We start from the raw sequence: 22,251 nt of genomic DNA, 5'->3' as shown, positions 1-22,251 counted from the left end.
GATTTTGCAACATTGTAGTTTACTACAAATAATTAGTAACTAGGCCTAACGAATAATTATTATATTCTGAGTTTGACTAGAACGTTTTGTACTATATTGGCATTAATCACATTTTATGCGTAAAAATTTTGTACTTTGGATCACCAGCATTATCACATCATTTTCGAAAACCAGATATATCACTTTGAAGTCTTTTACGCAGGCGGTCCTTTGAATTACTTTTGATTTGATCATTTTCAATCGCATTTTATTTTTATGATCATTTTTTAATTTCTTCAAATGGCCATTTGCTATAGTGTTTATGAAATATCTTACACAATGCTCCATTAGTGGTTTCTACATTTCTGGTTCAACAGCTCCTTTGCAAATCGTTTCCCAATTGTTTAAAATATACTCAACTTTCCAGATTTCATCTTTCGCTAATTTGGCTCTGTTTTCCATATAGATAAAGCTGTAGTATTTAGCAATATGTTTATATATTCTCAAAAACAATTTGTACGCGTCTTCAGTAGGGTAAAAAAGCCCACCACGGGTTTTGAGCGTGTATTCAACTTGATAAGTTTGATGATACGTTTTCTTTGGTCGTGTGTAATTGTTGAGCGGCTTTTCGCCCATCTTCTGACTTCCTACTTAAGGATCTAATAACTGCCCCTATCACATACATCAAAACCTCTCGAGATTCTTCCGGCGGAACCTTAACATCTACTGGCAGAAACTCTGGTTTTCTCGAACCTTCATCTTGCAGCCTTCTTAAAAGTACTTTAATTCCAGGTAATGATTCTACGTAACTCAACTCCGAAAATCCGTAACATAATTCACAAATATGAAACTATTAATGCTTTCATTAAGCAGACGACGCGTGGAGTCTTAGTTCGCTGCTTAGCTCGCGCTCCGGTTTTTGCTTCCGATTTTTGGTTTTTTATCCGTTCTGTGTCCGGATTTTGGCACATTTCGACTCCCAACGTCTTCCGTTAACGGTAATCAAACTTAAGTTTCAGTAATTTGGACTAGTTTTCGTGGTTTCGCTGTTTTTTGGTGTTACCTTCTGGCAGCGGTCTGCCATAGTTGTGGAAAAGCTAGTGTCGTTTGTTCCGCGGGACTCATGACGGGGCATTTTCTGTAACTGTATTTGAGACCTTACTAAAAATACCTCCAGTTTACCTCCGGTCTGCTAATTTTTTAAATTTTACAAGTTCTTTGCTTCTAACGGCAACGGTTTGCCATGCGATTCGGTTAAGTCGTCTTCTACGGAATGGCGGGTTCTCGGGATCGCTGTGAAGTCTGTGACGCGCAGTTCTTTGGGAAGCAAAAGAGTATTCTTTGCTCTGGAAATTGTAAACGCAGAATTCACGAAGATTGTACTCGCCAATCTTCTTATACATGCTCGCACTGTAAACCAACGTCTCCTCTAATCAGAAATTCAATGAATAGGGACAATCCTCTTACCTTAGCCGATGTACACGAGGCTTTACATCACCTTCTTCGGGTTGACAGTCTTACCAGGGATAAAGACTCTATTCTGGATAAGATTGTGGAGAAACTGGAAAACATGGAGAAAATCTACTCTAAATTCGAAGATAAGATCAACAAACTCGAGAAACGCATTGATTCCCTAGAAGAGGATAATGCCAATTTGCGGCGGGAATTAAAGACCAACAGACCCCTGGTTCCTGGAACACATTTCCCTGAATTACCACGACCACATTTACAAGGTTCAACTGCTGGATTGAATGCTAACGCTACGCCTTGGTCACAGGGTCCATTTGCCTCACTTGCTGGAGGGTTACCACCTGTAATGGCTCGACACACTGGATCTGGCCAGCCTGTGGGAAACTCCTTTCACCATGGCCCAAGCCAGGCTGCACGAGCGCTGAAACCAGCAAAAACTGGAACGGCGGTACATTCACGGCTGAAGACTGCGGAACGCCCACCACGGGTCAATAAGAGTGCCCGTAAAGCATTATTCGTCAGCCGCCTGGACAAAGACTTACTCTCCACTGACCTTAAAGCCGCCCTGGCGGAAGAATCGGGTATAAATTCAGCTCTATGTATACGTCTAAAGCCCAAACATCCGGGGGCTAACCATTCATCATTTTATGTCTCTTGCACGGATGCTAGCGAATTTGATAAATTATCTGATTTATCAATCTGGCCATTAGACTGCATCATTACTGACTTTCATGGTGAACCACAGGACGCTCATAAACACGAATCGGAGTTCTGTACTACCACCGAAAACGATGATCTGACTACTGTGCCAACTAACACCTAATGAACCAAATTACTATAGCCTATCAAAATGTTCGTGGTCTCCGTACCAAATCAAAAGAATTTTTAAATAATATTATAGCTCAGGATTTAGACGTCATCTGCCTAACAGAGACGTGGTTAAATAACACTAATTTCACGCGTGACTATTTTCCTTCTACTTACCAGGTTTTTCGGGCCGATCGCCCTGATCCATTATTTAAAAATGTCCGGGGAGGAGGGACATTGATCGCCATTAAGAAATCGTTGTCGCATTGCAGACGTCAAGACTTTGAAGGAACTCCAGAATGTGTGTTTCTGGAAATTAATCTTGATAATTCGCGCTCAATTATATTGGGCAATTGTTACTTTCGCCCATCTAATGATGATTTACAATATAAAAACTACAAGGATTGCTTACTTACGGCTACCCTGAATACTGATTGCGACATTCTGCTACTCGGCGATTTCAATCTTCCAGGGATTAACGGTTGCACCTCCCCTGGTAAACATAAAGCAGCCCATGTCTTTGACATATGCTATAGCTTAAATTTACACCAAATCAATAAGTGTCCAGAAAACAAAAATTTACTAGATTTATGCCTTACAAATATAAACGGTTTAGAACTTATTGATCTTGAAGATCCTTTCGTCCAGATTGACCGTTATCACCCGCCCTTTTGCCTGACACACACTGATACCTTTCGTACTACTTTACCATCTATCAGCCTAGTGTTTAATTATAGAAAAGGCGATTATTTTAGACTTTATAATTCGCTGTGTAATACCGATTGGACACCAATTCTGGGATCTGACGATGTTGATTCTTGCGTTACGTATTTAACAGACAGTATATGCTCTGCCATGTCCACACATATACCCAAACGTGGTCGACCTGGTGGAGAATAATTTCCTCACTGGTACTCATTAGATCTACAACGGGCGATAAGAAATAAAAAGTACCTTTATGGGAAAAAGCGTCGCACTGGGTTATTGCAGGATGCTATCGCATTTCGTAAGAGCAGGGCCCTTGTCAAGCGTCTAATAGCGCGGGACAAAAATGTTTTAACAGGACTGGTTTGCGAAAACGCATTAGCCCACCCCAAACAATTTTGGCGTTTTGTCAACGGAAACCTTAAAGACTTTAGATCTACAATTACGCTGACTATAGACAAACAGCTCGTTTCTGAACCAAGTAAACTGGCTGACTGCTTCAAAGACCTATTTTCGAAGGTTTCCGTGGATAAAACCGACCAAAACGAGACATATTCCCTTGCCTCTAATGACGTTGCAGCTCACAGTTACGTAAACCAGATTATAACCCAGTCTGGCATCTTTTGGGCCATAAAACGCCTGCCAAACAAGTTTTCAACGGGGGTTGATGGTATTCCCGCGTTCATTATCAAGGGCTGTGCGGATGCCCTTTTACCCCTACTGGAACATATCTTTAATCGGTCAATACAGCAGCATTGCTTCCCTAGCCTTGGAAAACGGCTGTAGTGGTGCCCATTTTCAAAAATGGATCATATACAGATCCCAAGAATTAACGTCCTATTTCCCTTTTAAGCGTCTTGGCGAAGATATTTGATATGATTATGCATAAATTTATGCGGGGTTGGTTCGAGTTCTTTCCCAACGAATTCCAGCATGGCTTTTCCACGGGGAAGAGCGTTGACACCAATCACGCTTCGTTTATGGATATGGTGGCTCCTGAGGTAATAAATAGAGGGCAGGTTGATGCAATTTATCTGGATTTGGCGAAGGCATTTGATAGGGTTTCCCATCGGTTCTTAAGAGACAAGCTAAAAGCTCTGGGTATGGGTGGCAATCTATTATCCTGGGTGGTCGACTACTTGGGCTCTCGGGTCAATGTCTTAAAATGCAACGGTGAACTAACAAATGTGATATATCCTGTCCAATGTGGTGTTCCTCAAGGGTAATCATTGGGCCCACTTCTATTCAATGTTTACATTTTTGATTTACAATTTGCTGTACGTCATTCCAAGCTTTTCCAATTCGCCGATGATAATAAAATATGCAAGAGTGTAAATTGTAAATTTGATAGTGCACTGCTGCAACAGGACCTTGATTCGTTAGCCCATTGGTGCTCTAAGAATAACTTACCCATAAATCCAGTCAAATCAGTCCATGTGACCTATACGAGACGCGTTTGCCGAAAAGTGATCACGAACTACGTCATCGATTCTAATAAAATACCTCGAAAAGATCTTATTAAAGATCTGGGCGTGCAGTATTTTTATGACCATATTCACCTCTGTTTAAACCGTTGCCGACGAACGCTCGCGGTCTCATATAAATTAACTAGGAAATTAAATTCTCTATCGCACTTCCGGCTTCTATTTCTAAGTCTGGTCAGATCGAGTCTCACATTTGGCTGGATTGCTTGGGAGGGGGGGGGGGTGGAGCGCCTACCTTCTCGCTAAAATAGAGGGTATTCAAAGAAAATTTGTCGAGTATTGTTTTCGAAACTATCTTAAAAATTTAGAATACAACTATGAAAATATCCTTAGTCTCCTTGGACTCCCTACTATAAAACGTCTCTGTTCACACACTGATTTCCAATTTATCTTCAAATTAATACATAAATTTATGCCAATTCCCTCCCTGCTAGAAAAATTAAATTTTAATGTTCCTCGACTTTTGAGAATCAATCCAGATACATTCTATGTTAAAGGCTCAAGCCTAATCCCTATTAACAGGATGCAAAGGTCCTGCAATCTTTTGAAAGAAAAGTTAGACATATTCTCTTCCAATATTGCGCAAATACATAATTATAAATGCAACTGTTAATTTTCGATTTAAACGTCTTGTCTATATGTAATATTCTTGTTATTATGCTCTGATGTTATCACAAAGTGTATATTCTCGTGAATCTTTGTATGATTCTTTTTATACACAATAAACACCTTTTCAATTCAATTATGAGAGGGACACATATATGCTGTTTATACTTATTTCTTTGAAATTGCATACTTTGGTATGTTTAAGAGAATTTAGAACTTTTACTACTTTCTTTGTGGATTGAAGAAGTTGAAGTAATTTTAAACTGACTTGATCCTCTTTTGTTGAAGTCAAAATTGGCTGCAAAAGCTTCTTAACCTCATTCAAGTCTCTAGCATAGAGATTTAGGAGCCAATCTGGTCTTTTTTCACCACTTCTCACAGCGTTTAGTGTTGAAGCTTTGATATCAGATTGGATTTGCAACACAAGTCCAGGGAAAGCGTCGTTATAATCGCAAGCTAATAAAAAGTCATATATTATATTATGTACATACATATTTTAACTATTGACCTCGCTTTAGAAAACATATCAGCAATCATTGAATTCCTTATGGGTTTACGGGGTCGTTTCTTGGATGGTACAATTGATTTAATAACTGGTCTAGAAATACTACATATATAGAGATAGTTAGGTTTGAACTTTCAATAAACATTGTTTGGATATTACTTGGTAGAACAAACTGCCAGTGGAATTCTCTTTGCTTGATCATTATTCAAATTATTTAACATTTCGTCAATTTCATCATCATCGCTATAATAAGGTTCATCGTCATTTTCAGCATCATCTATAAATTAATAGTGTACAATTGCATCTTGGATTAAATACATTGTATACTAGACATCATTTAGCCTAAACAATCCAAGATCTACATTTACCCGATGAAACACTGTCATTTAAATCAAATTTATGGTTTTGTGCCTTTCCATCGTCATTAAAATCACAATCAGGATTTCATTCCTTTCCATCGTCATTAAAATCACAATCAGGATTTCGTTCCTTTCCATCGTATTTGATTCGAATGTTTTGGCGTCTCATTCAAACATGGGTTTAGATAGAGCTAACACTTAAAAAGTTGACAAAATACTGGTTCCTGACTATTAATGTCCAGCGTTTCTTCGGGGCTGGCGGTAATTTCTCCAGTTAACTGGGAATCGGCTTCATTGGTTCCTAGTAAAGAAACGTACCTAAAGTATTCTAAGAAAACATTTAATTAATGAATTATAACTTACAATTACCACTAAAGGAACTGCTTGACGTTCATCCAAATTAACGTCAACAATTAACTTAGGTTCATCGTCCCCACAGTCATTAACAACTTCTTTCGTTGATGGTTCATCAACGATTTGACTTGAATTAGATTTCTCAACGGTTTCCAATGGTTTAAGTTCTTCATTGGTTTCTGGTAGTTTTGGTTCAGCAAAGGACTGTAGTAATTTAGATTCGTCAACACCCTCCAGTAATTTAGAATCGTCACCGCCTTCCAAAAATTTAGATTCGTCAAATGTTTTGCCAAAGACTTTGATTACTGTGCGCGTGTCAATGTCATCGAGTAATGTAGACTTGTCAACACAGTCGAGTAAGTTCGTTTCTTAGCAGCTTGGACTAACGAAGATTTGTCAACGGCTTCCCCTGATTGATGTTCAATAGCGGCCTTATCAGAAATATCCGTTGACTTACGCCCATCAATGTCTTCTAATACTTTGGGTTCACCAATAATTTAAGCCACCGATTTTGATTCATGAACAGTTTCAACTACATTCTCCATCGACTTAACTTCGTCACCTTTCTGCGCAACACTACTTTCCTCGAGACCAGTTTCATTAGACGACGACTCCGGGTGCGACGACATTTTGTCAGATTCAGATTCATTAGACACCTTCTTGGGGGTTCTCTTCTGTTTTTCCTTCGCAAGTTTGCTTTCGGAAACGGGAGTTACGACTCTGGTCCTTAAATTTAACCCGCTTTGCATTTGAAGTTTGACGGATCGAGCGGGAGTCGATGGTTCATCGTTCTGGGACTTCTGGAAGAGAAAATGAACCAATAAAATCAAGTAGGCCTAAAATAATGGAAAAAGTAAGTTCAAGTACCGATGAATTCATTTTTGTTTTGTCTTTCTTTGTCTTTCTTTGACAAAGTATCAATTTGAGGTAAGACAATCCGCGTTCTTTTGGCGCGGGCTAAGACATCGTCGTGATTGTCCTTTTGAGGTGTCAAGGAAGAAAGAGTCGATTTAGGAACTTCGGGAATTTCAGCGCGACTTTCTAACGAAGGCGCTAATCAATCGGTTTCGAATCTTTCAGTTCCGAACCCTTCTCAAGTGATTCTAGTTCAGCATTTTCACTTTCTTGACCGTTTTCCAAATCCTGATCACTGGAGCCAAGTGATACGTTACAAGTTTCAGGAATAATCGGCGCGTCTTCATCAGCAGCTGCCGGGACCACTTTAATCATTTTCTTTTCAGGACATTCTTCGGTGGAACTTAATGAGGAAAAATTCCTCTTTCTACTATTTTTATGGTTTAATACTTCTGGCTTCTGCGAGGGGCAACGGTCACCCGATATGTCTACCGTATCACCTTCCATTTCTTTTTCTTCGGGAAATGGTGGACTCGCGATGAGTTTTTGCACAGTTACCTTTAATTTCTCAAAAGCTAATACAGCTGGATTATTAGTTTCCTTTGTAAACTCGGAACTACTAGTTGTAGGGGTTTCACGCACATTTTTTACACCAGAGGAAGTTTTTTTCTTGCCAGTTAGCCCTCGTTTCCGTTTAGTCGGTTCTAAAGGAACAATTACCTTTCTAAAACCCCGTCTTCTTTGTATGGAAATGAAACTTGGCTCGAACCTTTGGAGACAATTGACTTTGAGATGAACTTAACGGGGATTTCAGCGCTTTCGTCGGAACTTTTGCTGAAATCCATGGATTGGGTACTTGAAAAACGTCAAATTTAAAAGGTACACCATCTTTGATGTCCAAAGATGGTAATGATCGGCAAATCTCGTCAAAAAATTTCTGAAGAAAATTAAAACTTTAATTTCAACCCTTAATTTTATTAAAATAAATGATTAAAGGTAAAGTTCAGTCAACATAAGATTATAGCTTAATATTCGATTCCTTTTATATGCAGAAAAAGGCCGTTCTTTTAAGCTATAATCAGTTGCATCGTTTCCTGCCCTTTTCCTTTAAATATACTAAAAAAGCAATCTCGCTTAGAAGCACCGCTATAGGCAGAGCTAGTTGACTAGCCTTCTGACTTTGGCACCGTCTGGCGATGACCCTTGGTGCGAGGGAGAATACACCACAATGGTGGGCTGTCCCTTACAAAAATATTCTATGAAAATTCTATGAAGTCCTATAGAGACTTATAGAAGAACTATGGTTCTCTATACATTATGGCGGGTTCTTAAGGTTTTTGTAAAGAGTACTTACTATAGAAGCTCTAAGAAGTTTTTTCTATACGTTATACAATACATTTCTAAAAACATTCTATAAACTATGTATAAAGCGGCTTGGTAAAATTTCTAAAAACAAACTATAAATGAGTTTAAAGTCGGCTTTTAGAATCTTTATAAGTTTTGCTTATGATTTTAAAGGTATACAACATACTGAAATAATTTATATTCGGCTATTAACGTTAGTACCCATTAATTTTTGATTTATTTAATGTAAGTTTTAACATATACATTCACTTATTTCATTTTAAGTATAGTTTATTTTACGTGCTAATCCGATTCAAACTTATGTTTAAATTCAAGTACATAAATGTATTCTTTGAAAGCGATCGATTTAAATATCAGAACCTTGATATCAATATCACATACAGGGTATTCCACCAAAGTATTATCCAATGCTTTTGTCTTATAGAATAGTTGACTCTTTTCTTGAGAAATGTGATAAACCTTTAATTTCTTAATTATTACGAAGTAACTAATATCGCATGGGCATACAAGTGTCAAATGTGGACATTTCGGATCTCTTAAGTTATAAAAACTATCAATAATTCCGAGAGTTCCGTCCTTTAATTTGACACCACAATTATTTCTTTTTGCAACCTCTATGCTAGAGAATTTTACACCAAACATGTTAATTTTTAGAAATTTGGAAACATGTCCCTCAACTTTCCCAGTGGGTTGATACGGACTTAAAGCATTTCTTTCAAGAGGATTTAAGTTATGGTTGGAAGGCAAACCGTAGCAGAATATGCCTTCGCTTACGGGACATGATTTCTGTATTAAGGGATAACCCTTTAAAAGATCATTAAAACATTTTCCAGCTGAACCTTTAACAAAGGTGGGAAAGGTATTTTCAGCAAGCACTGAAATTTTCTCTAAAATAAGAATTTTTTCTGCAATTTGCATTGGAACATTCTGTGTACCATGAAAAAATTTCATAAGCTTCCCATTCATATTTTCGAATGGAAAACATGAAACAGCCGTGAGTTGACCCCAATTTTTAACAGTCTCAGGCAAATGCAGGAGTAAATGTACATTGAAGGTGAGATTATCCCCGCCATATAAATTTCCGTATTGTTGAACAAATCTTGTGAGGTATTTTTCAGCTTCAATAATTACAGCAAGAGTTACATCCTCCATAAGTAACAATGATATTCCATTAACTAATTTTAGCCAGTGATTATAGTATTTCTTGGGTAAAACATTTTCAAGGATCACTGGTGAATAGAACAACAGCCACGACCGCCATTCATTAGCTTTCCATTGTTTATGGTCTTTAATCGTACGTGGTGTACGTGTTAACTCGTCAGATGGTTTTAATGATAGGAAAATTGCGTCTAAATCTTTTGTTTTTTCCCTGAGATATAAAACTCTTTTTGATGGTTTTCTGAATCAAACCACAAACTATTGGTAGCTTTAACGACCCCTTGACATACAGCATGCATATAATGTTAATATTATTGGCGTCGTCAACAGGCAAGATGTAAACAACGGAAAAAGTATTTATTACGCATTAAAAAAAGTACAGAGTATTATTGAAAGGTTATCGATCGATCTTTTAGGAACATGAGCTGACATCTATTGGTGAATGTCAGGGTGGTAAATTTAAACATGCATTCGCGCCAATTCTTTATTGTTCGCTGTAACACTCTCCTTCGAATGCTTTGGTTAAACATGAAGTAGTCCAATGGCTGAACTATGCTTTCTCATTTTCTTGCCCGTTAAGGGTTTCGTCATCATGTCAGCCGGATTTTCGGTAGTTTTCACATACTGAAACGTTACTCTCCCTGCTTCCACTATATCCCTTAAAAAGAATTCTTTCAAGTCAATGTGTTTGTTGCGTTCCGACGTGACTTGATTGTTGGTTAGATGTATGGCTCCCTGATTATCAGAATAAATTCTGAGTGGTTTCTTCTCTGAGTGTGATTGACCAATTTCCGCTAAAAAGTTTTGCATCCATAGCGCTTCTTTGGACGCGTGGCACATGGCAATGTATTCCGCCGTAACAGTCGATAAAGCAACCATAGATTGTTTCTTAGCGCTCCAACTGACAACGTTTTTGCCTACTGTAAAAATGTATCCGCTAAATGATTTACGATCAATAGCGCTAGAACCCCAATCAGCATCTGCATATCCTTCAATTTGAACGTCATTTCCTGTTTTATAGTGAAGTTTGTAGTTTCTAGTTCCTTTGATATATCGGAGCATATGTTTTATCCCTTGTACATGTTCTTCATTAGGGTTTTCATTAAACTGGCTCATGAAGGCAGTTGCAAAGGAAAGGTCCGGTCGAGTTCCTCCAGCCAAATACAATAATTGGCCTATAGCATGCCGGTATGGGAATTTCACCCCAACAGGGCTGTTGCCATCTTCCTTCGTATATTTCACGCCGGGATCTAACGGACTGACTGTCGCTTTTGCTTCGGACATGTTATAATTCTTCAGTATTGTGTCAATGAAGGCATGTTGGTCCAATTCTAAGGATCCGTCGTCGTTGTGAGTCACCCCGAATGATAGGATGAAGGTGATTTTGCCTAAATTTCTTGTGCTGTATTGTGATAGAAGCTGTTTTTCAAACTTGTCTAAAGTTTTTTCCTTTTCGGCGATAGCTGGTAGGTCGTCGACGTAGACACCAACTATTATTTTGTCCTTGGTGTTATAATATATACAAGGATCAGCTTTCGAACGAATAAAACCGAGCGCTTTGAGGTGTTCGTCCAAGGCAATGTTCCACTTGCGCCCCGACTGATGCAAGCCGTACATTGCTTTCTTCAATTTACAGATATAGCTTTCCTTTCCGTGTATCACGAAAGGATACGGTTGCTCCATGTATACATCGTGCTTCAATGTACCATTCAGGTAGGCTGCTACAATGTCGAAGTGGCGATCCTTCCAATGTAAAGCAGTCTTTAAGGCAAGAAGTAATCTGATCGATGTTACTTTTATGACTGGGCTAAAGGTTTCTTCGTAGTCAATTCCAGGAATTTGGGTATACCCCCTAGCTACCAGTCTTGCCCTATATCGGCATAGTTTGCCATATTGATCAAATTTTCTTCGAAAAACCCATCTTGTGCTTATGACATTAACCCCATCTGGTTTGATAGTTAAATCCCATGTGTTGTTACGCTTCAAGTTTTCCAGTTCTTCAAGCATCGCTTTTCTCCAGTCATCGCCTTCTTGTCCACTTAAAACTTCACGCACATTTTGTGGGTTTTCTTGCAGCTTCAAATTCACGTCAAAAACTGCTCTCAACTGGTAGTCTCTCTTCTCAAGTTGTCTTTTGGATGTTCTTACTTCTTCTTTTTGCTCTACTTGAGGAAGAGGTTGTAACGTCCTGTCTTCGTCGTATTGTGTGTAAGAATCATCGAAAAGAGAGATGTATTGGTCTGTATTATTTTCTTCCAGATCTTCTTCTACGTTGGAGTGTGTTGAGTTGTCTTCAACGCGACTTTCTAAGTTGTCTTCCTGGTCTTTTTTTGTCTTATCCTGTTCTTCGTTCTCCTTTACTTGGTCTTTCATTTCGGAGAATGTAAAGGGGACTTCTTCTTGTTGTTGTTGACCTTTGTCTTCCGTATGCCCTTTTTTCCTCGTGCCAGATGGAAAAAAGTCTTCTTCAAACACGACGTCACGACTAATGAAGAAAATATCCTTCTTCTCATCCCATAGTTTGTAGCCTTTTGTGGTGGCAGAATATCCAACAAAAGTGCATTCAATGGCCTTAGCTTCTAGTTTCGTCCTAAGTGTTTCGTGCACTCTGGCCCATGCACGACATCCAAAGACCCTTAAGTGACTAAGGTCTAATTTCTTACCGCTCCAAACCTCTTCTGGAATCTCTCCATTGAGACTCTGCGATGGGCATTTGCTTCTGATGTAAGCCGCTGTTGCAATGGTATCAGCCCATAGATATTTTGGGAGTCCGGATTCAAGTAGCAAACAGCGAGCCATGTCCATCAGCGTCTGGTTCATGCGTTCCGCAACGCCATTCTGCTGGGGCGTCCTTGGAACGGTTAGTTGCCTTGTTATACCGAGTTTGCGTAGATAGTCGTTGAACTCGTTACTACAATACTCTCCGCCGTTATCCGTACGAAGAACCTTTATTTTTGTTTCATGCATCCTTTCGACTTCTTCTTTGTATTCTTTGAACTTTTCTAAGGCTTCCCCTTTTCGTTTCATAGGGTAAATTTTGACGAACTTCGAGAAATCATCGATGAAAGTAATGAAATATGCAGAACCACCCTTGGAAACGGGCCTAACGGGTCCAACTACGTCTGAGTGTATGAGTTCTAGGACTGTTTTCGTCTTTTGTGTCTCATCACTTGCTGTAAAAGGTTTGCGCTTCATCTTCCCCGTATGCAAACAGAACATAATTCATTACATGTTGTGATGTTGTCTTCGTTTATGGTGTTAGTATCTTCCGCTTTTAGATCAACGATTATGTTCTTCGGTAAACCTTCCACAGCTCGTAAATGTAAATGCCCCAGACGTCTATGCCACAGTGAAAGTTCTTCGCCTTGTTTTAATTTATAAGTTACCGCAGTTGGATCTAGCTCTTGTACGTTGGTAACTTTTTCTTTTTCTCGACAAGTAAATAATGAACCATGTGAATAAGCGATTAGAAACGGTTTTTCTTCATTCTCATCAGTGACTAGTGCTCGCGTGCCCTCGAATGTTACACGCATGTTTTTCTCAAGGATTCGTCTAACTGATAAAAGGTTGCAGTCAAGTTGTGGAACCAGTAGAACACGGTTCAACGTAAGGTAGGTTCCTCCGTTTTCGTCATGGAGTATCATTTCGAGTTTGCCCTCGCCGACTACGTTTAGTTTCTCGCCATTAGCCATTTCTACGACTACGTAACTGTTTTATTTCCAGTAACTTCTTTGTATGGTGTCATATGGTTCGATGCTCCGCTGTCCAAAATCCAAACATCATACCCGCCGGTAGTTGTTCTTTTCGCACAAAGTGCCTTTCGAATATGTACTGGCTCTATCTCTTCCGAAACGCTGACTTTAGCAGCACTTGCTGTTCTTTCCTTCTCTTCTTTCAACTGCGTTTTTACCTTTTCACAGTGCTTCGCTTTTTGTCCTTACTTTCCACACGAATAGCAAATAAAATACTTCTGGTTTTGACTACGTTGGTTTGCATTTGTGTGTGCAGGAATGTAAGGCCCCCTCTTTTCCATTTGATCTCTCGCAGGCTGTTTTGATCGCGGTGTGAACGGTTTATTCTTCATGTACAAGGCCCGTTGTACGTCTTTTGCATCTTCTTCTTCTTTTAGATGTGATTGATGGGCCTTTCTTTTTTCTTCTACGAGTAATTTAGCTTTGACTGTCTTTGTATCGATGGCATTGGGATCATGTTCTAGGTTTTGTATAAGAGGTTCATAACTTTCAGGCAATCCCAGTAACATGATCATCGCTAATTCTTTGTCGGTAAAACCGTAATTACACGCTGTTAACTTTCTGTGTAGATCCATAAGGCGCCCAAGATATTCTTTCATTGACTCATTTTGCTTGAGACGGACATTCAAAAATTCTCTCATGATGTGTAGAATGTGTAACAAGCCGTGTTTGGTGTTTAACTCTTCAAGAGTGATCCAGGCTGCTCTAGCAAGGCTCAAATCGCCTATATCGTCCAAATAATGGTCCTCCACAACCAAAAAGAGAAAACTTAGTGCCTTTTCATTTATCTTCCTTTCTGCGTTAGTCATAACGCCGAAACCGGGATCTGTCACCTCCCATACGCCTTTTTGTATCAAAGCCGCTTTCGCCCTTACAGTCCATGCATGATAATTTTCATCACTTAACTTTGGTATACGGTATTCTTCCATTGAACTCGCCATTTGACCGTAAGCCTTGGTCCTTCCAAATTTTTGATATTTACGAAACTTGCGTGAGCTTCTTGTTCTTTGTTTTGCGTGCAAACTTCTTCTTTCTTTTATATTCTTCTTTATCTTCGTTTTATTTACTTACAACGCGCTACAAAGCATGTCTGAACCCATAACCTGTTAATATTATTGGCGTCGACAACAGGCATGATGTAAACAACAGAAAAAGTATTTATTACGCATTAAAAAAAGTACAGAGTATTATTGAAAGGTTATCGATCGATCTTTTAGGAATATGAGCTGACATCTATTGGTGAATGTCAGGGTGGTAAATTTAAACATGCATTCGCGCTAATTCTTTATTGTTCGCTGTAACATATAATCCACAACACACCCATCAATCAAATTAAAGTAATTTAGCAGCATTAAGGTCGAAAATCCTTTAACGCCATTGATGGGTTTCCCAGTGGAAATTGCTGATCTAGCGTCTCTTTTACTTTGTTCAACGTTCCTTTTTCTCCGAGTTCTGGGTCATAGATGCGTGCTCCACCGTTACCACGTGCGATTCTTCGCCCTTCATTTAAACACCAATTGCAACCGTACGTTCCGTTAAATTGGTGAAAATTTTGAAGCACGCATCGAGCTACTGAATCACACGACAAAGGTCCTGGGAATACTTTTATAGTTCTGCTTTTACCATTATGGACATGTTCAAACCCATTGCCAGACAGTTCATTCATTTCATCAACAAAGGGTTTGAGAAACGAATTCATTTCTGGTTTGTTAAGTCCAAACCAAAGAGCAGCAAGTTTCACGTCATTTTGCCCTGAAAACTGCATTTCGTTGACAACGTAAAGCAGAGGCCAAAGAGAATATCCTGAAGAATGGAAGACAGGCACTCCATCAGTGTTACACGTTATGGAAAGATCTTGGCCCTTTTTTATAGGCAGTTTTCCATATTCTTCTCCATTTTTCAGAGTATTATTTCTTTTAATTTTAACTTTTCCACTGTACTTTTTATCTAGGAGAGCTTCAATTTGTTGCTGAATTGAAAATACAATGAAATAGTTTCCCTTGTCAATGCTATCTTTGTACTTAATCATTTTGTTACAAATGACGCACCGCTTATCTGTTAGTCCGATATAGGTTTTGCATACATCACATATCATATGGTAAAAGAAATTTTCTTTTACTTCTTGGAAATGTTTATAAAACAAATAGACAGACTGAGGCAAATTCGAATTTTCTGGTATGTGGAATGACAAAAGTTTTAGTAACGAATCAGTCGCTTCTTTGCTTTCCTTGTGGGGCAAAATGTGGGCCATGGTCAATAGGAGACTTTGTTTTAGACTCAGGTTTGAAACAGGGTAGATTTCTTCATCCTAGAAAAAATGCCCATATATTGTAATAAATTACATTATAATAGTGCCAAAATAAACCTCTATCTTATAACCGAGTTAAACTGACATTTGAAGTAAATTTTTAATGACATAAATTATGAATTAAATCTAAACGAACCAGGTTTCCGTATGTTTTAGGTGTATTATCTTCATTCATGAGAGAATTAGTGCTTCCTGAAGAAGTATCCTGGAAACACAATAATATTTAATTTTAAACCAAGAACATGCAATCCCCCTTATCGCGCCTGGGCATCGGTAATAAGGTGGATTATAATTAGAAAGCGGAGGTTACGAGACTAGTTGAAATTAGTCTAACATTTTAAAGAAGTGAATAGCCCCTTGCGTAAATACTCGAACCATTAGTATATAGAAAACTAGGTAACACTTTTATACTTACGCTATTAGAAATCGAAATATCATCATCCGCTATGATCTTATTTGCATAATTTTCTGATTCAATCACAGAGCTCACGGATTTGTTACTTCTTTCGTCGATAGCGGTAGTTCCGACTCAGTGTTCGAACTGTCTGAAGAACTACTATTGGTAGACTTATTGCTATCATCTAGTTGTTTTTGTGGTATATTTTGTTGCGCGTTTCTAATATCAGGTACATTATATTGATGGCTAACAGAAGGAACCAAAGTATTATACAATCCCAAACTTCTCCCAATGCTATCTGTAGCGATAGTTTTATCGCGGGCCTTTTTTAAACGATATATTGTTTTTCTGGGAATATTTTTTGCTGCTTCGAAGCACCACAGGTATTGTTTATATATTTTACCCATGGCAACAGCAATATTTATTTTATCCCATAAGTAATCGAAATATTTTAAAACTAATAACGTATGTTGTCAAATGAAGAAAGATGTTAACTTAATTCCTTAATTATGATTATGAATTGTCTTCTGTCTCACTCTGCTAATTCTGTCTCTGTATTCTGAAATTTCACCAAGGCTTAATCCACCTTATTCCCTATCACCGGAAGCTAGGCCTATCTCGGGATTCGTGGGGAACGAGTAACGGGAAAAAGCTCAAAAAAGTCGTCCGTCGTCTGCTTTGCTTATGTAAAATATATTAAGTTAAATTTTGAAAATGTGTAAGCAAACATTGTATATTAACAAACTGTTGTTTTTGCTGATACAGGCAGTTGGTAGTCCATGCTATATATTCAAACGGTGCTCATTGATATAGATAGTGTAGAAACTTAGAAAGTTGTATAAAAGATGGTTCACATGTGTGCTGTTGCTGGTTGCAAAAGTAAAAGCTCAAAACATCCAGACAATATATCATTTCACGAGTTCCCTAAAAATGAACTGAGGAAAATTGAATGGGCGAATGTTGCTCAGATTGATATTGCACGCATTAAGAAGGGAACCGTTATATGTTCGTTGCATTTCAAGGAAGAGCAGTATAAAGAAAGAAAAGGCAAAAAGCGGTATTTGAAAAGCGATGCATTGCCTTCTGAATTTCCTAGGTCTCAAGATCCGCAATATGTTTTTGCTGTTCCTATCTTGAATGCAAATGAAGAATCTGATGCAGCTATTGAACCAAAAAGTTTGACCTCGTTAGTCACCGAGGGATTAACCATAGAAGAACTGAGCGCACGAAGCAACAGTGAGGCTGGAAACCACACTTTGGCTGAAAAAATGTCAGATCAGGAAGCAATATTGCAAACGCTGCATTACTTGAAAGAATATCATAGCTATCACACCAAGTGAGTTAAATCTGGAAAATGCTTCTGCTAACAAGGAATCTTTCGCTACAAACGTTGCGCACACCCGCACACATTGAACAAGCCAATTAAACAACTAAGAACAAAGTCACTGTTTGGAAACCTTTATGTCTGGCTCGCCAGAACGTTTTGGGTTTAAGTCCTCTTTTATAGTCAAACCAGCGAGAGAATAGCGTTGAAATACATGTTAGCCTATGGGGCTCAGCGCTATTCTCTCACTGGTTTGACTATAGTTCCCAGGGGAAAACACCCAGCTCTTTGGCCTTGAGGAATGGTGCTGCTGTCGCGGCGGGCTGGTAGGCATTCTGCTTAACAGTAGTTAGTGCAGGGCTGGAAGCCTATGGTAGATCCCTTTAAAGTCAGTGAGAAATTACTATGGGGTAAATGATATATAAAAAATTCCAAGTAGCAGAAACTTAGTAATTGCTGGTTAGAACGACATCTAATTTTTATTTGCTTCTAGCGAAACCATCCAACAACCTGAAACGGATGATCAAGACCAAACGGCGGTGAAAACTATATTTAAACAACGCCAAACAACACAAGCATTGGATAGTCCTGGGTCTTCGTTACCTAGCCAGTCGCAAAATTCTGAAAATTTTGCAACAGCATCAGAGAGTGCAGGAACCTCTTTTACACCACTATCATTATCATCTGTGTGCAGTCCAAGCAAAGAAGAATTGAAAGTTAAAAATTTAGACCTGCTTAAACAATTAGGACAAGAAAAATTCTCAATACTAAGATTTCTTAGCGCTGCCGACATCAAATATTATACAGGGTTTCCGTCCTATACCCATTTGTGGAGTTTTTATCAATTTTTGCTACCCGAAGCCAATGGACTAAAGTATGTTGGTAAACACCCAAATAATCCAGAAATTGGTGATGACGACGTAAACCTTTATGAGTCAGCGTTGCGAAAACCTGGTCGCCCCAGAAAACTAAGTCCACTCGAAGAATTTTTTATAGTACTTGTTCGTCTGAGGAAAAATTTACCCGAAAAAGTATTGGGGGACTTATATAATGTTTCTCAAGGTTATATATCCAAAATACTGAACACCTGGATTTTATTTTTGCCCAAGAAATTGCAATGTTTGCCCATTTGGCCCACAGCAAAGGAAGTAAACTTAAGAACTCCAGATGTTATAAAGAGACATTTTCCAAATTTGAGGGTTATTCTAGATTGTAGCGAATTTTACATCAACATGCCATCAGCGACTAACGCTCAACGCGAAACTTTTAGTTCGTACAAACATAGCAACACTGCTAAAGGTTTATTTGCCATTTCACCAGGCCCAAATGGACATATAACTTATTTTTCAAATATCTACGCTGGGCGAACCTCTGATAAGAAACTGGTCAACCATTGTCATTTAATTGACCAACTCGAAGAAGGGGATCTAGTAATGGCCGATAGGGGTTTTGATATCAGAAAGGAATTGGAAGCTAGAAAAATTAATCTAAGCATTCCAGACTATCTAGGTCATCGTGATCAGTTTACGGAAAAAGAGGTGAACAAAAGCAGGGATATTGCTAAGAATAGGATACATATTGAACGGGCTATAAGGAAGGTGAAAGAGTTTCAAATACTACAGGGTGTCATTCCTATTACATTGTCTCCTGTTCTTGATAAAATCTACATGATTTGTTGTCATTTATCAAATTTCTGTGGACCTTTAATCCGAGAATGAAGCCTATTTTTTTCAAATAAATTAATATTACGCAGTAGTGACTAGGTTTTTCCTTATTTATTCATCCCCCCTTTGTTACCAGATGCCAACTCTTCTGCAAAATATGGTAACAAATAATCATAATACGTGGTACAAAGTTTTGGGTACATCACAGAATTAATAAAGTTGTCGTTTCTCTTAACTATAGCATACTCTAGATCAGATGGTGGGACGTGTACAACAAAAAAACATTCTTCGACATTAGCAACTAGCAGTTGCCCCTGTATTTGGTAATAATAGTCGTGGGTTTCTTGTATTTCGTATAGATTTCGTTCTGCATTGAAAGTCAAATAGAAATCTTTTTCTTGAGCTCTTTGAGCGATTGTCTTCTTCTTTTGGTACAGAGAGAATGGGCATTTTACCTCAACAAGGTAGATTTTGTCATCTTTTACAATAATTCGATCTGGGCTAGAACCTAGGAAGGGAATTTTGGGGTTAACAAGCAGCCCAACAGTTGAATGATCTTGAAGTTTCATTTTGGAGACGAACAGAGCGAAAGCAGCTTCTTCATATCTGATTCCGTGTCGAACTGAGGGGGTGGTGAAAAATTTCCTTTTTTGCACGAAAGTATTTACTCGATCCGTATTGTCTTTCATTTTTGAGAAACATCCAAAATTTGAGGCCGTTAGTCTGAGTGCGCGTTGTTTAAACCGGAATGGGTTACGACTTTGCAATCTCGTTTTTTCCTCTATCACTTTCGATTCTTTTAAATTTACGCTTATTATCTTTAAAACGTTAATTTCTTCATCGGTTAAGTTTAAATGTTCCGAGGGCAAACAATATTCCAAAGTATTCTCAATGGACTGCCAAAGTTTCGAGTATAAATCTGAAGTAACAGGGCATGTTACTCGCGGAAGAACTGGCACACAACCGTTACTTTCAATTGTATTGATAACAGGCAAGTTATCAATTTTTTTGAATAAATGAACAAGCTGCTGAATCTTCTCTTTGGTGACTGGTTGCGCCCAATCAGGCATTGGGTCATGTGTTTTAACGACACAACCGAGATCAGATTTCTGGGGCTTTTCTGGGTCATGTTTGACAAAGCGTATATCGCTAAATAGCAATGGTTCGTCAGTTTCAGGGCGTTTTTCATGCCACATTTGTAGCTTGCTTGTGCAAGAGCCTTTAAGTATTGTATCGACTCCTAACCGCACCATATCTAGGACTTCGTAAAGAACTGCAGCTGTGTGTTTACACTGACCATTAATTCCCGCAGGACACGAGCATGTGGCCCATTTAATTTTGCAACTATCAGTCGTAAAACATAAATGTAATATGTAGTTAATTTTTCTCATAGATGGTTCACACACCGCTCTAATGAAAGATAAACTGTCTTGTTCATTTGTTTCTACACGAATGATGGCTCCCTCGCGAAAGAGACCCCATCCTTGATTTTGGTGTGATTTTGACTTAATGAAGTCATTTATTGAATTATCTGTCATATTTTTGAGAATGACTTTGTCGCACCAGCCTTCCTTGGGAGAAACCCTTCCTTGAAGGCGGATCAGTCCTTGTTCAGATAACGAATGATTTATTCGAAGAACTTCCGTACAAGCCTCACACACGAAATCATCCATTCTCTCAGCATTCTCTTCGTCCAATCCAATGCACATAGGATGATACCATTCAGAGCACACGTCACATTGTATCATCATTTTCATTGGGTCATTTGCCGTTCGGCAAATGCAATACAAACGTTTATCGGAATCTGTATCTTTTGACTTTGACGTTGAAGGTCTTGGATTATCAAAGGCATCCTCTTCATTTTTTCTGGGAACTTTTTTTTTTCCTGTAGCCGTTTTATCTTTAGCTTTAGGCATTTTCAATATTGTGTCTAGGCCTAGAACCTAAAAGCAGAAATATTCATACGATACTTTCATTCACTATACCTTTGAATATTTTTAAAATCATTACATACCTTTTACTGTTTACGTTTTCAAACTAAACAAGGACGCATATACTATGCCGAAACTAAACAAAATATTTCACCCACTGAAAGCGATTCAACGTTCCGAACCTAAAAGCAGAAATATTCATACGATACTTTCATTCACTATACCTTTGAATATTTTTAAAATCATTATATACCTTTTACTGTTTACGTTTTCAAACTGAACAAGGACGCATATTCTATGCCGCAACTAAATAACAACAAAATATTTCACCCACCGAAAGCGATTCAACGTTCCGAAACTAAAAGCAGAAATATTCATACGATACTTTCATTCACTATACCTTTGAATATTTTTAAAATCATTATATACCTTTTACTGTTTACGTTTTCGAACTATTCTATACAATACAAGCTTCAACAACCTGAGGCTGACATCAGTTAATCACCCTCAAACCATGCTCAAACATTTGAAACATCCAAATCGGACTAAAATCGGTATGTCAGTTATAAAATATAACTTATTCTTAAGGTTTATTAATAATTTTTACTTACCTGAGTTATATCTAGTCATTATTACTAGTTAGAAACCTATTAAAGTTGATATTTAAACCGTTTACCCGCTTAAAAACGCCTTTCCCGAATAAAAGCCTTTATAGCAGACGACGGACGACTTTTTTGAGCTTTTTCCCGATACTCGCTCCCCACGAATCCCGAGATAGGCCTAACTTCCGGCGATAGGGAATAAGGTGGATTCCACATCGGCAGTTCGCCACTCACCGAGTCACGCGCTGGAAAAGCTTAGCGATAGTCCTATATTTTCTTTGGTTTAAGGAAGCAATTTGAAGAACTCAAAGCAGACGACTCTTCTCGATTCATGTCGTTTTCCGGGGCCGGAAATAAGCAAAGGACACTGGAACAATAAAATTTCGAAAAGTTCCATAATCAGTCTGGGAAATAAGGATAAGTTGACGCACATTTTGCTTAATAATTCGGCCTCTGATTGTCGTGGCCCTGAGTTTTTAGTATGGATGGATGGGGGACAAATTGGAGTATAACACACTCCAAGGACATCCCCATAAGTCTAGTAGAACCTGAGTTACGCTATTTCTATGGCATGTTTTTGAACATTTTGCTTAAGTACTCGGCCCCTGTTTGTCGTAGCCCCAAAC

At 38.5% G+C, this 22,251-nt stretch overlaps 3 protein-coding genes across 3 annotated transcripts; 2 read left to right on the top strand and 1 right to left on the bottom strand.

Moving 5' to 3' along the window:
* The first annotated feature begins 2,271 nt into the window (after nt 1–2,271).
* LOC149716512 (uncharacterized) lies at nt 2,272–3,156 on the top strand. Its single transcript, XM_089844882.1, has one exon. The coding sequence runs from the start codon at nt 2,272–2,274 to the stop codon at nt 3,154–3,156; it is 885 nt and encodes a 294-aa protein (XP_089701008.1).
* A 13,793-nt stretch (nt 3,157–16,949) lies between these two features.
* Nucleotides 16,950–19,146, top strand: LOC149716511 (uncharacterized). The gene is made up of 2 exons (XM_089844881.1): nt 16,950–17,440; nt 17,922–19,146. The coding sequence occupies exons 1-2, from the start codon at nt 16,950–16,952 to the stop codon at nt 19,144–19,146; spliced, it is 1,716 nt and encodes a 571-aa protein (XP_089701007.1).
* A 53-nt stretch (nt 19,147–19,199) lies between these two features.
* LOC149716510 (uncharacterized) lies at nt 19,200–21,750 on the bottom strand. The gene is made up of 4 exons (XM_089844880.1): nt 21,635–21,750; nt 21,453–21,568; nt 21,107–21,381; nt 19,200–21,035 (listed from the first exon to the last, which is right to left on the bottom strand). The coding sequence occupies exon 4, from the start codon at nt 21,006–21,008 to the stop codon at nt 19,200–19,202; it is 1,809 nt and encodes a 602-aa protein (XP_089701006.1). The 5' UTR covers nt 21,009–21,035; nt 21,107–21,381; nt 21,453–21,568; nt 21,635–21,750.
* Between the last annotated feature and the right edge of the window lie 501 nt (nt 21,751–22,251).

This window comes from Phalangium opilio, unplaced genomic scaffold (genome assembly GCF_054372755.1).
Source record: "Phalangium opilio isolate 3A_F unplaced genomic scaffold, DU_Popi_V2 ptg000009l_1, whole genome shotgun sequence".
Classification (NCBI taxonomy): domain Eukaryota; kingdom Metazoa; phylum Arthropoda; class Arachnida; order Opiliones; family Phalangiidae; genus Phalangium; species Phalangium opilio.
The sequence above is the reverse complement of the archived record's forward strand: the minus strand, read 5'-3'. Positions and strand labels throughout refer to the sequence as shown.

Excerpts from the sequence above, each read along its gene's own strand:
- LOC149716512 (XM_089844882.1), top strand. The coding sequence starts at position 2,272 with ATGAACCAAATTACTATAGCCTATCAAAATGTTCGTGGTCTCCGTACC.
- LOC149716510 (XM_089844880.1), bottom strand. The coding sequence starts at position 21,008 with ATGCCTAAAGCTAAAGATAAAACGGCTACAGGAAAAAAAAAAGTTCCC.
- LOC149716511 (XM_089844881.1), top strand. The coding sequence starts at position 16,950 with ATGGTTCACATGTGTGCTGTTGCTGGTTGCAAAAGTAAAAGCTCAAAA. Across the intron at positions 17,441-17,921 it reads TATCATAGCTATCACACCAA|CGAAACCATCCAACAACCTG; the intron begins GTGAGTTAAATC and ends ATTTGCTTCTAG.